The 16240-nt window shown below is 41.8% G+C and overlaps 2 protein-coding genes across 2 annotated transcripts; one reads left to right on the forward strand and one right to left on the reverse strand.

Annotated features, from left to right (window-relative positions):
• Window positions 1–334: 334 nt before the first annotated feature.
• On the reverse strand, window positions 335–11130 carry zranb1a (zinc finger, RAN-binding domain containing 1a). The gene is made up of 10 exons (XM_023949370.2): window positions 10757–11130; window positions 9529–10331; window positions 7404–7591; window positions 6774–6927; window positions 5189–5260; window positions 4878–5076; window positions 4251–4371; window positions 2900–3029; window positions 2061–2290; window positions 335–1196 (listed from the first exon to the last, which is right to left on the reverse strand). The coding sequence occupies exons 1-10, from the start codon at window positions 10762–10764 to the stop codon at window positions 984–986; spliced, it is 2118 nt and encodes a 705-aa protein (XP_023805138.1). The 5' UTR covers window positions 10765–11130; the 3' UTR covers window positions 335–983.
• A 630-nt stretch (window positions 11131–11760) lies between these two features.
• Window positions 11761–14966, forward strand: hpdl (4-hydroxyphenylpyruvate dioxygenase-like). Its single transcript, XM_004080444.5, has 5 exons — window positions 11761–12496; window positions 12650–12816; window positions 12891–13042; window positions 13733–13860; window positions 14264–14966. Exons 1-5 carry the CDS (start codon window positions 11841–11843, stop codon window positions 14478–14480), a joined length of 1320 nt encoding a protein of 439 aa, XP_004080492.1. The 5' UTR covers window positions 11761–11840; the 3' UTR covers window positions 14481–14966.
• Window positions 14967–16240: the final 1274 nt, after the last annotated feature.

Raw genomic sequence — 16240 nt, forward strand, 5'->3', positions numbered from 1 at the left:
GGAGAACACGTCAATGTAAGGGTGGCGTCATCTAAGATAGCACAAGGGTTAGAGCAGTTACACTTTGACCAATCAGGAACTCAGATTTGGTAGTAATGTATAAATCACAGAAGCACCAACCATTTGATCATTGAGGAGAAGTTATTTTTTCCGGTTTGTCAGGAATATTTTTGCCATTTCAATAGTACTTTCACCTCATCTCGCTTGATTTGGCTGCATGAACCGTGTGTTTGTAAAGCTGACGCAAAGAAAAATCTAGATATATCCACGTGTGAGCAGTGGATTCTGGGTACTTTGAACCTCAAAGGAGAAAAACAGACAAGAATCCATCAAATGCAAGTGAGTCCAATTTATTAATGCTCTCCTGGACAGAGGCAGAGGATTTGGTTGTCTCTCACCCCCCCTCCAAGTCACAAAAAATATCATCAAACCTCAATATTATATTACCCCCCCCCCCCCTCACAGAATACAGTTATCTTTGCAAAAAAAACTTCAGACAGTAAATCAAACAAAACGCAGATTTAACAGAAAGTCGGAACGAAGGGCCGCTTATCCAAAGAAATAAATAAATACATCAAAGGGGGAGGGGCTTGGGGGGGGGGGGGGGTCTTCAGGAAAACAGGTTCTCCTTCAACCCTAAACACACAAACATCAGGAAACTTCCCATCAGGCAGCGCTGTAACTGGGTTCTGTAGTGCAGCTTTGGGACTTTGTTCCTACATGTTCTAGCAGACTTCTTCGGGGGGGGGGGGGGGGGGGGGGGGGGGGTTACTTGATAAATGGGGGCAGGTTGGAGGGTCAGCAGGCAAACCAAGTGAGTATATGTGCTTTGATGGGGCAGTCGCCAGGTTGATGGTGCCGTTTCTACCACAGAACATGCATTGATACAAGTCAAAAAGGAAGGGGGCGGGGACAGTAGTTGGCGAAATACGAGTTTGTGGTTTTATTTTTTTGTCCTTTTCTAGTTTGTTTCCGCTTCACCTTCACTCGTCTTCATCTTCATCCTCGCCGTCGGAGAGAGAGGCACAGGGGTGGATCTGCCGGTATCTGTCCAACCATTTTTCCACCATCTGGGTGACTAAAGGGTGGTTGCGGCGCCGGGAGCTCTTCTGCATGGCGACCAGCACGCCTCCTTCGGTCACGCAGCAGTCCAGCCACTCCCTCAGCAGCTTCTCCTGCTGCTCCTCGTTGCCCATCTGTCGCACAGAGAAACTGGCCGTGAGCCGTTGCCACTCAGAAATCAAATACAAAACATTCTCAAAACTTTTCTACTTTTCGGTTTTATTTTTTGCAGATTTTACTTAATTTTTTTAATACCATAAACAAAGTAGTGTGACACACCGAGTAAGATTTTTTCAGTTTCCAGGCACAGAAACTTCTTTTTATTACTAAAGGTAAAAGGAAAAAAATTCTAGAATTTTACTGCCCTAAAACTGACATTAAAAAAAAAATAAAAAAGAGGCAATTTTTGATTAAAAATGTAACTTTCTTTCTTGATTTGGGATTCCTAAAAAAAATAACAGCTCGGAAACATCTGATGACCTTTGTGATGCAACTTCAAGAGGAAATTGATCAAAAGTGTAAAGCAACAGAACACCTTCACAGATCAGAATAGAGATTTGCACCACACCACCTGTAGGTGGCAGACATGCGCTAAACAGTAGAAGAAGAAGCAGCCCCTCCCTGCTTGTGCAGTGTGAACACCACACGTTTAGCGTGTTTCTGAATGTGCGTCCAGTGGCCGGTGTGTCATTTCATGTATGCAGCCTGAAGGGAAATCCTTTCAGTTCACACCAGTCAAAGGAAACAATAGCAGTCGTGTCGTTTCTGCTTTTCTGCAGATACTCTTCTAAACATCAAGTTCTACTTACATTCAATCCTGTAATAAGATGCAACTTCTCTTTAAAAATAAAAAAATCTACAACTTTTCTGTTCTTCTTTTTACTTTTTAAAACTCCTGTTCTTGATTATTTGAAGTCTTCCTCACTCTACTGATATTTTACCATTACTGACGCCATTCGTAGTGTCAAGTCTAGCGCTTTGTGGTGGTGGTGTCGAACCTCTTGTGCGGACAGGAAGTGTATGTGCAGAAGCTTCCTCTCACTGTCCACCAGCGGCAGGAAAGTGACGGTGACGTCGTCGTCCGTGTTGAGGTTGGCGCCCGCACCGCGATTGTCGTAGCCGTCGTTCTCCATGGCCACCAGGGCGGAGAAGTGTCCCCGTGTGTAGCCCAGAGCGATGGGGCTCTTCCAGCAGAAGCTCTGCTCCCACAGCAGAGGCAGGTACACACCTGAGGGCGCACAAAGCCGGTCAGACGGGATAAGGCGCGCTCCACCCGCGCCGCTCGGGATGGAGCAAACCCTCTAGCTGTGTACTGCAGCAACCTCCTTAACCTGAATTTCACTTTTCAGCTGACAGACTATTGTCTGTTAATTCTTTACACATTTAGCAAACCTTTTTCATCCAAGATAATAAAGACACAACCCACGGAAAAGAAGTTGAAAATGACAAATGTTTGGCTGTTATTTTTTTGCATTTTGGGCCATTTTCCTGCTAGAAAACTCATAACCTGCAGTTTGCAGCACATTTGGCTCCACAAGGCCTCCATAGTTTAATAGATACATCTTAAATCTCTCTGCAAAGATTTAAGACACCCTGTGGCAGATGTAGCAAAGCAACCCCAGACCATGACCAAACCTCCGCTGTGTTTCACAGTGGGGACCTCCTCCTTTATTCCCATAATCAGTATCATCACTTTGTCATTGCCTGTGGGCGTGTCCAGCGTGTTGGTTCAGGCGTAGTGGTAGAGTTTGAAAACATATTAAATCCCACCTTTTTAAAAAAAAAAAATGTTTTTAATAAACTTTCCAAAATGACGCTGTCATTTCTGGCGTCTTACCTTGAAAGCGAGTGTATCCCAACGTTTCCCCACGGAAACTTTTGTAGTATTTCACTCCGTAGACTATGATCGGTCTTCGAAGAATATGTGCAAGAACAAAAATATGGGTTTGCTCCAAGCTGGCCCCGGGCTGAAGACATAAAACAGAAGAAAATATGGAAATGGATATTTAGTCTTAGAGAAAGCAGCGATGCATCATTACAGCAGCTCCAATAAAAGTAGCTCATCAACTGGAGGAGGAGCTAAACTGCAGATCTTCCAGAAAAGTGTCTGAATTTGATCATCCCAGCACGGTAGATTATAATTTACATAGACCTTTGTGCAACAGGGTGACTGCAGTCTGTCAATCAGGCACATGAAGGATACAATTAAAAATATGAATAAAACAAAAAAGGGTTTATACAAATGTACACCCTGGTTACCCGAAAATACATAACCTCTTTTGTAATAGAAAAACCTGTCCAACCTAATAGGCTTTAAGCTCTCATCTGATCGCTCAGTTGTTGGACAGAATAAGTTAAAACAAAAAAAAAATGAAGGCTGCACACTAGCATCATAGGGGGAGTTTTGTTTTATTGTAAACTTCCCCCACATCACTGCAGCTATATATAGTGAGGAGGCCTGACACGGCAGACATGCTGCAACCCCGAGAATGCTTCTTCTCAACTTGCATTTGTACCAGCAGAGCAGATGACATAACTGTGCATTAAATGTCCTGCATGTCGTGCAGCTTCAAAATTCTTCCCGATCTTTTCTGCCCGCGTTCCGGTTAATCGAGCTGCGGTTTTTTACTGCCAGCGGAGCAGCTCATCCGCTAAACACGTCTAATCCCGAGGTCGCGTGTACAGAAGCGCTGCGTCAGCGGCCGCGCCAGCAAAGTGGATCAGCTGTCCGTCAACCTCCAGCGCCGTCCGACAGACTGCGCCCTTTCTGTAACCCCATCCTCCACCTCACACACCTCGGCCTGTCCAATGATTGAGCTCTCATCAAAAAAAACATACTTTTTGAAACATTTCAAGACTAATTTAATTCATAAAAAGTAGAATTTATATTTAAATATGCTGTACTGATTCATCTTCAACTGCTTTTAGATCACGATTTTAATATTCAATAAGAAAACAGCAAAGTGAAGTTAAAATATTACCTCTATTTGCATCATTTCCAGAATTTCTTTAGTAATTTCATCTATAATTATAGCTAATATTAAATAGTACTTTTTTAATGTAACAAATCCTGTGCTGCCATTAGGGATACCTTTAGGCATTTTTATCGGAATACCACGGTTAAGAAAACGCTCACAAACAGGAAACAGGGAAATGATCAACCTAAAGGCATCATGGGAGTGAATCACCTGGCTGGCCAACGTCAGGATGAAAGCCCAGTCCTCCTGCCACTGCTCCTCTCGAAGGGAAAAATGTAAACCAAAGCTCTGCGAGTACCAGGACTCCCACTCCTTCCAGCGAGTGTAAAACCTGAGGTCACAACAAAACCTGTTGTTGTTTTACTCAACCAATGACAGTTTCATTCCTTTCACTGCACCAGGTTGTACTGAGAAATATCCACAGAAGTTATAAAACTCAGTTTAAAATGCACGTCATCAAAGTCTGGATTTGACCAAGTGGAGGAAGTCAGCTAGTATCCTGAGGAAATGCCTCTCTTTACGTATGCAGGCCTCTTGAAAACACATCAAAAGCCCTGCAATCCCACTGAAAAACAAATTCCAACCCATGTGAAGAAGATTATTTTTTTTCTCTAATTATCTGAAGTTATGTTAAAAGTTAAAAAATAAAGTGCAGCTGGTTTCAGTTTCCTTGCTTTGAGGTTTTTGAGGAAGAAACTACGCAACACAGCTGCAGGACACTGTTGGTTTTTTGACCCAAGTAAAGCATCTTCATCAGTCACACAGTTCACTTCATCTGGGTCAGTCAGGACGTGGGAGTAGAAAAAGCTAAAGCCCACTCTGGAATCTGGGTTTTACCAGTGAGAGCAGTCGTGCAGGCTGTCGTGGAGGGTCTTTCGGAGGACCGAGTCCTTGTCGTAAATGCCCCAGGTGGCCTGCAGAACCGAGTCCAGCAGGCAGTCCCCCGCTGTGCGGTTCCACAGGGCGTACAGCCGGCTGTCCAGGCGCGTGCACAGCTCCAGGGACCAGTTGATGACAGGAGATTCCTCCTCTAGTTCTAAAAACACACATACACAAAACACTTGATTTGTCTCTTAAAACCCCCCCATTTGTGTTTGACTCAAACTCAATGAGGATAATTGATTTTGTGATCAAATGACGAGAAAAACCTTTCTGCACATCTCGATCCAGCACCTCATCCAACAGCTTCTCCTGAACCGCAGGTGGCAGGTCCTCAATATCTGCAAGCAGGTGACCGTATGATGCTACGCCCTTTATTTAGCAGCAACACGCTAAACTGAAAGCTCCATCCCCCATAATGACCCACACGGGAGGATGTGCTTTGCAACTCCACTCACTGCATGACATTTTGTCAATAGCTGTACACTGTAAACAGCTCTGTGGTGTGTGTGGGGCTACTGTGGCTATTGAACAATAAAGAAATAATAATAATAATAATAATAATAATAATAATGCATTTAAATAATCCAAAAGTAAAACACAATAAATATATTTACATCTTAATAAAAATCAGACAACAGATGAAGAAAAATTGTGATTTGGAAAACCAAATTTAATCAGGTTTTGAGTTTGGATTTAAAAATTGAAAAGGGGTCAATGTAACAGGTTGGGGGGGGGGGGGGGGGGGGGGGGGGGGGGCCTGAAGCCACAGCTCCCCATGGTGAACCTACAAGGAGAAATTCGGTTTTATGGCAGTTCAGTTTGAGGAAGTTTAAGCTGAACCAGGTTTTTATTTCAAACAGGCAGGAGGAAAGGGAGGAAGGTGGAAGAAGATTTGGGTTTACTGAACAGATAGAGCAGAGTGTCATCTGCGAAACAAGGAAAATCAATGTTGAATTTACGGAATATATTGCCAAGGGGTCAGAGGTAAGTAATGAAGAGAAGGAGCCCGAGAACAGAACATTGAGGTACACCAGAGAAAATGAGTGTGGGTTGAGATTTAGGGATTTCAGTTGGATAAACTGAGTGCAGCTTGAGAAGGAAGAATGGAACCAGCAGAGGAGGGTGGACTTGATACCAAGAGATGAGTGTCTGTGAAGGAAGACGAAGTGAGATATGTTGTCAAAGGCTGCACTCAAGTCAGGTAGGATGAGGATGGTGATGAGTCCAAAATCTGTTGCTAGGAGAAGGTCATTCGTGATTTACACCAGGGCAGTTTCAGTGCTATGAAGGGGGCGAAAACCGGATTGAAAGGGTTCCAAGAGATCGTTTTGATTAAGATGATGATGAAGTTGGGAGGTGACTATTTTTCAAGTATTTTGGAGCTTAAGGGGAGGTTATTAAAGGACTTGGGGTCTGAGCTGGGTTTTTTGGGATTGGTTTGACAGCAGCGGTCTACAGAAGTGAGGGGACAATACTGAAAGTCAACGAGGAGTGGATAATAACAGAAATAAAGGGAAGAAGAGAGGGGAGGCAGGATTTAACCAGGGATGTTGGGAGGGGATCGAGCAGACATGTGGATGGTTTGGACTTATGGATGAGGCGGGATATTTCACTGGGATCGGGGAGCTATGGTGGGACACTGGAGGGTATTCTCCTTCATTCTGTACTTCATGATATTGACTTTAGTAGGAGCAGGACAGAATAAAAGTCAGTCAGCAGCTAAATACTTGACACCAACTCCTCACAATGTTTAAATATATTAAATTATTTCACATCCAGAGGTTTCGAACACCAGCTGGGCGCTATAGAGACACAGATTTGGTGGGTGGTGCAGTGACGTGGGTGGAGTACCTGCAGGCAGAGTGAAAGTGACCAAGTCAGTGAGGAAGTAACAGGCGATGTCGCCTTTGCGCTGGTGCAGAGACGCTGTGATCTCCCTGCGGATCTGCTCCGTCAGCTCGGGACACACCATGGAGGGAATACACTTTGCAGCCTGTTGGCTCACCTGCAAGCACAACAGATCATGCAGGTCAGCTGCTGGCTGAATTTCATGCACGGGTCGTTGCAAATAATGCAGCAGAATCCATCTGAAGCAGGTCTAGAAAAGCATGATCATGATTTGTGATTTGCTGCAACGTGCTGCTAACAGGTCACCTTTCCCTTCACCCTCTGTGCCTCCCCTAATCATCGCTTGCGCTGCTTCCAAACCACATCAGCTCTGCATTATCATGTCCATTAGGAACCAATGACTGAAGCCAGACTAATCCTCCAGCTAATCCTCAAAGTGCATTTCTGCTGCAGTTACAGGCATCTGCCATACATCATCCACTTTGGGAACAGACATGGGCGTCGTGAAGAACAGACTAGCAGAGCAATGATGAGATGGCTTCATTTGGTCCCAAAAGGCCAAAAATTCAACCTGTAAAATGCAAAAACAATGTACCTAATTATGAACAGATTTGGCAACGTTACTAAGCTTACCTCTGTCAGTAGTATGGCCAGCATGTCCTGCCTCTGGAAGCGGATAGCCAGATGGACCAGGGTGAAGCCGACGTCAAACGCTGAGGAGCGGTTGAGCAGCTGCACCTCGTCAGCGGTCAACTGTCGAGCGATGTCGCCGTCGGACGACTTGTAGGCCTCCACTGCGGCCAGGTCTCCCTCCACAACACCTGCAGCAAAACGTTTTAGCATGTTGAACTACAGCTCGCAGCGGCACCACTCTGGAACATTATTCTTCCTCCACATCTCCCTGCAGAGGTGAAGCCAGTGATGTGAACGGATCTGCATAGACTCAGCTGTCAGTCAGTCTATGCTACTATTCTGGTTCCCCTGATCTGTTTAAACTGCTGAAAAGCACCAGTTAGGACGTGCTCCTTGAAAGAACCACGTCTATAAATGTTCCGATACATGCTGCAGATTGATCACAACCACTTTCCATCCAAAACCGCAGAGATATTTGAAAGCGGAAGACAAGAATTGAATGCACAAATCACCAAGTGTTTACATCAGCAGTTCTCCTGACCTTGACGGCGAGAACAGCCATCATACAGTCAGACTACAACTTAGCTGAACCAACAGGGCAGTGGGTGGTGTTGAACTGCGTCAAAGGATAGAGGAACAGAGGATACCTCCCTGCTTTCTGGACCCGGTAGTCTCCACATTTTTACTAGACAGAATAGGTCAAAATGAAACAGGAAGAACATAAACACTGGCGGCTTTTGAATATTTTTTTCTGAAGTTGTTCTCTCATGCAGAACATTCATTTGACCTGGATTTGACACACCAAGTCTCATTTAACCCAAGCAGGGGGATATTTTCCAAACCCAGATCTGTAAAGAGCCACAGAGAGATTTTAGCTGGAATATTCTGGAGTGTCAGGAATGCAACAGACCACACAAAAGCACTCCCACCACTGTAGAACAACAGATATTTCTTATGACCTACAACAAAGAAAGCAATAAAAAATTGTCCCGGTTTCAACTGCTCTTCTATCTATCACAAAATATTTTATCTCTGTTATCAAGGTTAAAAAAACAGAAACGGCCTTTATAACTTCCTGATATCATCATCAATGTGATTTCTGCTTAAGAAAAAAAAACAATCAACACTACTCTGTCTTTATATAAAATAATACATATCTGGAAAAATAAATAAAGTACCATAAAATGTGCTTATAAAAAAAAAAAACTTTTTGGGAAGTATTTTCAAAAGGGATGCAGCATTTTTTTTGTACACAAACAAACCCCTAAATATTTATATAGGTTTGCCAAAAAACCCTTTTGGAAAAAAAATGTAAAATTTTACAGCCCCTAAAAAAGTGCTGAGGATGATGTTGACAGATATTTTTAGGTGCTGTTACATTGTCACGAGTGGCTGACAAAACGTTAAAAAAGGGTCAGTTTAAGCAGCAGCAGCAGAACCTGTCTGTTCTAATCACTGTGAAACAAAAGGACAAAATTCCAAAAACACAAACGGCTAGGATGTGAGGGAACTCAGCCGCAGAGACCAACAACAGTACCAATGTGAGGCAAACAGGCAGGTCCTTGGAGGCGAGGAAGTGCTTGGCCTCTTGGCCATAAAGTGCAAAACTCTGTACAGTCAGCTGACACTGTGAGGAACTAAATCAAAAAGCATGGAGAACACTTTTAAGGTGTAAACTTTATATAAAATAACTCATCAAAAGCAAAGGTCACGTGATCAACAGTGCGGATCACATGCTGCCTTCATGCTCCTTTGTTGACAGCTTCTCATATTTTGAGAGGTCTATTTCTGCCCGCCCGCCTAAAGGCCCCTGTCGGGAACATAAGCACCTCTGTTTACAGAGTGTGTTGATCTCGTGCCAGGGCAGACTCTGGTCCACAGGCTCCGCTCTCACTGGGCAGCCCAGACGGCCCATTCATCCCCAGCGGCTGGAAAGCACTCGCAACCTTTCGGTTTGTCAAAGATGCTCTCAGGGGAACACAACAAAAAGGATGTGCTGAATCAGATCCATTTTTGGGCTACAATTTTGTCGCTAAGAAGCAACATTGCTTTAGTAAAATAATTTAACTTATCTGCTTGTACATAATTGACATAATGTCCAATAATTAATCTAAAACCAACTCACCGGCACAAGCACTAAGGAACAGCCAGTCTGTTTTCCTCATCCGGTTTCTGATCTGCTTGAGCTTCTTGAAATCCACCTCCTGCTCCTCTTTACTAACAGCTCCAGCTGCCAGCTCTATCCTCTGAAAGTCTTCTCTTTTGGCCATGGGAGGGGATCTCCGTTGACTTCCACTGCAGCTTCCCCTCCATCGTGCTACGTCCTGCTCAATGATCAGGGGCGAGGGCTCTGCGGTCTCCACTGGCTCTGTGCTCTCCTGGTTGCTGGGCTTGGGGAAGTCACACACCACACATGCTGTAGTGGTGGGCCAATTCTGGTAAGTGCACACCGTGCATGTCCAATGCTGCTGGTGAGTGTTCAGTCTGTTCCTGTCATTATACTCCTCACAGGTGTCCACTGGAGAGTGAACACCAGGGCGGCAGCCTGACGTCTGGGGAGACTCAGTGGGGCTGCTGGTTCTCGGGCGCTGACACAGACACTGTGTGCAACGGACGGCCCGAGGCCAGTTCAGATAGGTGCACATGTGGCAGGACCACTTGTTAGCAATCTCCGCCATGCTGGAAGGTTTAACTCTCGGCCTTGCACTGGAGTCCGGACAGATGAGGAGGCTGCTTCCCCGATCAGTTCTGGGAGGGTCCCACTCTGGACTGGGGTCCAGATCAGGACCGGTTTTGTAGGGTTCCTCTGTGATGATGGGACCCCTCATCCGGGGTGCACTACACATTGTACACTTGTTGGCAGATGGCCAGTTCTCATAGGTGCAGTACTCACAGGCCCACTTCCCCCTCTGGTCCGTCATTCTGGATCTGTTCGGTTGAATCCAGTTACATGTGAGCCAAAAATAAAATACTACGAAGTAATTTTAAATAATTTTGATCAACTGATACTTTTCCTTAACCCTCAATTAGCTAACTTAACTTCAATATCATTTTAGCTAGAAGAATACGTTCTAAAACTTTGAAAAAAGTAACAGAACAGCTATAGTCTGTCCACATTTCCTTATATCTAGATAAAGGTTTATATGTAATTAGCGAGCTATGTAGCAAAAAATACGATTTGTTGTGGTGTTATTATTATTTAAGCTAACCTTGCTAGGTGACCACCAGCTAACCCGCTGTTTGTAACATTAGATAGCATAAAATGTAACTCTTAACATAATACATTCTTGGTCAAATTTGACCTAATTTGACGTTTTTATTAATATTATATTTGAGGAGGAAACATTTCTTACCGATTCATGACTTCGTACGCCTTTAAAGCGCCGCTGCAAACCACAACAACCCCTTCTTCTTCTCTCCGGTCCCTCCTCCTGCTCAATCAAACCTTTCCCAGTCTAAAGTAGATTCCCTCCTTTACTCACATCTTTAACTTCACGGGCGCATTAATCTCTCACGGAACAAAGCGAGCATTGCCAAGGCCTCCGAGCGCCTCTATTCATAGTGCAAATCCGCAACTCTCCATGGTTTGTACGGTCTCCGTCCTGTTTAATGGCGGCGACGGCTCGAGTCAGGGGCCGAGCCAAAATAAACGTTCGTCACCAATCATATGGCGGAGCTCTCGAAACGATTGGACGAAGGGGAAACACTGGGAGGCGTTCACGAACTTGCTGGGACATCTAAAACTCAAGGGCATTTATGATCAGCAAAAATAAGATAAGAACCTAAGCATAATTTTGACAAAACATTATACACAAGAGAAAAAGGGCCCGGAAAACCCCAGTATATAATTTTAAAGTGATAGTTTTAAAAATATGTAGAAAAAATGTAAAATATAAATTTTAAATTGATCGAGAAGTGATTATTATTTCTAATTCGCAGGGATGGGATTAATTTGGATTTCGCTCTCTCTTTTTTTAAAAAAAAATATCATTTCACTTTTTATGTCGGGTTGACTTTTCTGAGACTAATTTTATTTTTCATATTTTTTATGAATTGTCAACAAAAAATACTTGTTTTGTTTTAACTTTTTCTCTCTTTTTAATATACCGATAAAAATTCAGATTTTGTGGAAAAAAGCATTAAAATAAAGTCATATTTCGGGATGTAATTTTTTCTACAAACAATTTTGACATAGCTTGATTTTTATTCATGTTTTTTTCTTTTTTGTAATAAAGTCTACGTTTGAATTTTTATTTCTAGTAAAAACATATTTTGTTTGTAATTAGTTTAAAAAATCTCGTTCGACATAATTGACTGTAAATTATTTTGTTCGACTAATAAAGTTTTTTGGATTGATTTTTCACAATTACGTCACTCCAATTCTATTTTACAAAATCGTTTCGGACACGCCTCCTGTCATACGTCACACGGGAAATCATGGCTGTTGCCCTGCGCCGGTTACACCATGTTTCCCTCCACGTTTCTAATGGGCAGAAGATAGCTTATGACCTTGTCTCTAAATACAAGTTTAATTTATTTGCTACCAGGCTAACTGCTTGCTCGAGGCAGGTGGCTTTCAGAAACGGAGCGGCGATATTTGTTGTGAATGAAAAACCAAACCGTAGTGGACCGCTTGGTTTACCGGGGACCTGTGTAGACGACCCACGAGTCCATGCTGGGAAATACAACACCACGGCTGCTCTGTACGATGTCTGTCCTCTCCACCCAGTGGATTCTGTCAGCAACGTGTGCTTCGAGGTGGAGGATGTGGAAAGGTCAGCGAGGGATCTCCACCATCTGGGCTGCAGCTTCCTAGTACCGCCTACAACGGTTGAGGACCAGAACGGGCTAGTCACCTACTCTGTGGTTAAATCAGTTGTGGGAAACGTGTGCCATACATTAGTGGATAAGACAAAATATGGGGGCGCCTTCCTGCCCGGATTTGATGTGACTGAACAGGACTGGAGCTCGGAAGATTCTGATTCTGTGACTCATTTTGATCACATCACCTATGCCTGTCCCAGGAAATCAACCCAGCAGGTCATGAGTTGGTATGAGAAGATGTTTGGCTTTAAGAGGTTTTTCATTGATAGGTAAGAAGCAAACTTATTTATAGATAATTTAAGACACGATACCATTGGATAAGATATATGATCAAACATGATATAAGATAAGGCATGATATGATAAAACACGATACAATAGACTTTTCATGGTTGTTATGATTATGTTTGTTGTTTTGTGTAGGAATGAAGATGTGGATGAAGGTTTCGTAGTCAACCAGAAAGGCGTTGGACTACGACTCACTGCCATGCAGTACTGGAAGTGCAGTAAAGCTGGCATCAGTGTTCCCTTTGCCGACCGAAAAGAGCCTGACTGCAAGTTTGTCATTGCAGAGTCACTACCTCATCAAGGTAAAGCAGCTCATCACATCGCTTCATGCATTTCATATCTCTTTCGCATCTTCACGTGAGTTCACATTTTCCAGGTCGTAACCAGGTCGACACCTTCCTGGAGCACCATAGAGCACCTGGGATCCAGCACATTGCACTGTACACCAACAACATCGTCTCTACTGCAAACCTGATGGCTGCTGCTGGTGTGCAGTTTTTCTCCCCTCCTCCTGCATACTACACAGAGGTTTGAATTACACTGATCGTTACCAAAAAAAATAAAGTAATTCAAGTTTATTTAATCTATTTGGATTTTTAACATGCAAAATATAGGAAAATTTAAGTTTATGAGCAATAGAATAGTCAATTTCTATGAATTGTTATATTTTAGTACACAATTACAATCTATGGAAGGTAAAACTGTAAAATTCTATTCCATGTTAAAAACTAATTGTCAATTCTTCAGAATCACAACATTTTCATAAAATTCTTTCAGTAGAAAACAACAAAAAAGTGTATTTATTTGGTTGAAAAAACACAGGCAGACATGAATATTTGCAAAATTATGAACAGACGTGACTAAAGAGAAGAAAAACCTTTCAAAACTAAGTACAATTAATTCAGTAAAAGATGGCTTTTATTGTGTCATAGTTACCACATAATGATGAGACTTCCTCTGTGCTTTCTCATATAATTCTGTTTTCAAATTAGTTACACTAACCCAGAATGAAACATTATTGAATACATGTTTTTTAAGCTAGTTTTAGCAGTAGTAATAGTCATTATTTTCTTTGTACTTTATTTGTTTGTGTACATCCAAGCATGTACGGATTCTGTTAAATGGTTAAAAAAAATTGTTTAGTGTCTGTCTTTATATTACAATAGTTCTGCTCAGGATTGTGTTCGAAAACATCTGGGAATTTCTTCTGTCCTGCAGGTGGGAAAACAGCTGGAAATAGAGGAAGTGGGACACGACCCTCAGGTTTTGGCCCAACATGGAATTCTCCTGGATACTGACCTGCACACGGATCCCTCAGCTCAGGAAGCGTCCAGGGAAAACAGAAGGTAAAACACACTTTAGAACTGGAATATCTCAAATGTATTCTTTCCTGTTTACTTTTTTAAATAGGATTGTTTATGTATCATATTGGGAATTCTTCAATAGAACACAATATTGTAGATTTGAACCTTCTGTGTGGATTTTATTACCAGCCTTAGTGTCTCTGAAAATATAAAACATTTTTTCTGTAAGAACTCTGAGACGGATAAAGAAATAACTTTATATTTTGATCTAAAAAACACTGTGAAAAATATAATTAAAGGACTACATTTTTAGGATTAAAAAAAAAATTAAAGATTCAAATTGTAAATAGTAAACTTTATCTGGGTTTTATGACAAATTCTGTGAAATAATGAAAGTATGTAGGAATCTTATTTATCTGGACTCTTGTGTATTTTGTTTTCACAGATACCTTCTTCAGGTGTTCACCAAGCCTATATTTGCAGAAGACACCTTCTTCCTGGAGCTGATAGAACGAAGAGGAGCGACGGGTTTTGGCGAGGGAAACATCAAGGCGCTGTGGCGATCCGTCCAGGCATACATGGAGAATGAGCTAGGCAAAGAAACTTGTGAGACGATTGACCAAAGGCGGGATTCAAAAAGTGTGGGATCATCAGAAGCTTAGTAAATGGATGTGGACTGGATTCTTCTTTATTTTTCTTTACTAGAGTTTTATTTATTACATCAACTCTCCATTTATGCCCAAAAACATTGATTTTCTGGACGGAATGTTTTTTTTTTTGAACGTTTTTGTCCTCACTCAAACTATCTGCACAACTAATGTTGCAATCAAACCTTGAAATGTAACAAAAGAACTGCCCCTAAAGCTGCTAATAACCAAAATTCTTCTGTATTTAAACACATAAAACAACAAGAAAAGAAACAGTCCCTAAAATATATTCCAACACTTGTTTTCTTTTACTCCGCATATGTGTGCATCGGCAAAAAAACTATTAAAAATACTTCAAGTGGAGATGTTTAATACCGCAGTACACGGCACCTTATGTAAAAGGTTTAATGAATTATTTCAAAAAGTATATGCACTAAAAGCCCTGATAAATGTATATGGATTTTAGAGTTTATGTCCTGGAAAATAAAAAAAATAAATTGTTTTTTTGGTTGTGGTGTTCACTTTAACAAAGTATAATCAGCAAGGAACAAAATGTTATAACCTGCCAAAGAGTAAAAACAACAAATGTATTTTCAAAACTTTGTTTTAAGTAGAAGCCCAGAATCTGCAACATTTTTTCATCACGACTGAACAAAATTAGTCATTTCCTGAATGGCTGCAAAATATTGATAACATTTCATGGTCCTGAATAAGAATCATTTAACTTTTTAAATTTGTGTGAAGTAAAAGGCTAACAATTTTAAAGGATTTCTGCTTGGATTATTTTAATTATGTCACATTATTCCAAATTTGGACACTTGGAGATCAGAGCCCACCTCTTTTCTGGATGACTTACCCACACAGCCTTCACCAGACCACTTCAGGCTACAGCTTCTCATCCAGATGCTGGGGATTTTTTATCATCTCTGCCTTTTGAGTCTCAGGGGGGATTTTTAAACCCACTAAGACCTGGCAGTTCAATTAAGTCACCCATAAACATTGTAGGAGAACATTAATGGGACACACGAGAAGCAATTCAGTTTAAATGGGTGTTCTGCTTTTTTATACCCCAACTGGAGCTGCAGAATACCACAAAATACTCAAGAAAGCTACTTCACCACAAGCAGAGTTTTTGACTCCTGTACTTCAGCATTTTGACAAATGGTGTCAGTGTTTTTCCTTTAATCAACTGTCACCGTTTTGGCCAGAACTAGGTGTTCAGACATTAGGTTTTACATGTAGTGGACAAGAATAATGACAGAAACTCATATATTACACAAATAAAATCTTAAATGCTCAATTAGTAAAAAAAACAAAAAACTTTTACAACTTTAAGTTTTTCCAAGTCAAATTAAATTATTTTATATATCTCCCTATATAGTTGTACATTTTGATTCTAACTAAAGGGATGAACTGCTTGTTAAAGTAGAAGCTATCTGTGGTGACGGGAGTCTTTTCAGCCATCTGTCTCCAGCCGCAGTGAGCCACAGATGGTCCTCAGCTCTCTGCAGAGGGTTTCTGGAACATCTCCTGTTTACTGTCCACCATATGCAAGCTGCAACCACATGAAGAAACTCTGACACTAGTTAAGACCTCTAATTCTCCTCACGTAGACTGCATCCTCTAAGAATAGTTTTACCTTTTATGGGGGAAATGGTTGTTGCACACTGTCCCCTGTGGCGGTGGTTGTTACAACACATTTCCAGATATGAACTCAGAAAGTTGAGCTGTGAAATCCTCTTTACTCAAAAACAACAAACAAAACAAACAAAAAA

The sequence above is a fragment of the Oryzias latipes genome, chromosome 19, assembly GCF_053564925.1.
Source record: "Oryzias latipes strain Hd-rR chromosome 19, Olatipes_Hd-rR_3.1".
Taxonomy (NCBI): Eukaryota; Metazoa; Chordata; class Actinopteri; order Beloniformes; family Adrianichthyidae; genus Oryzias; species Oryzias latipes.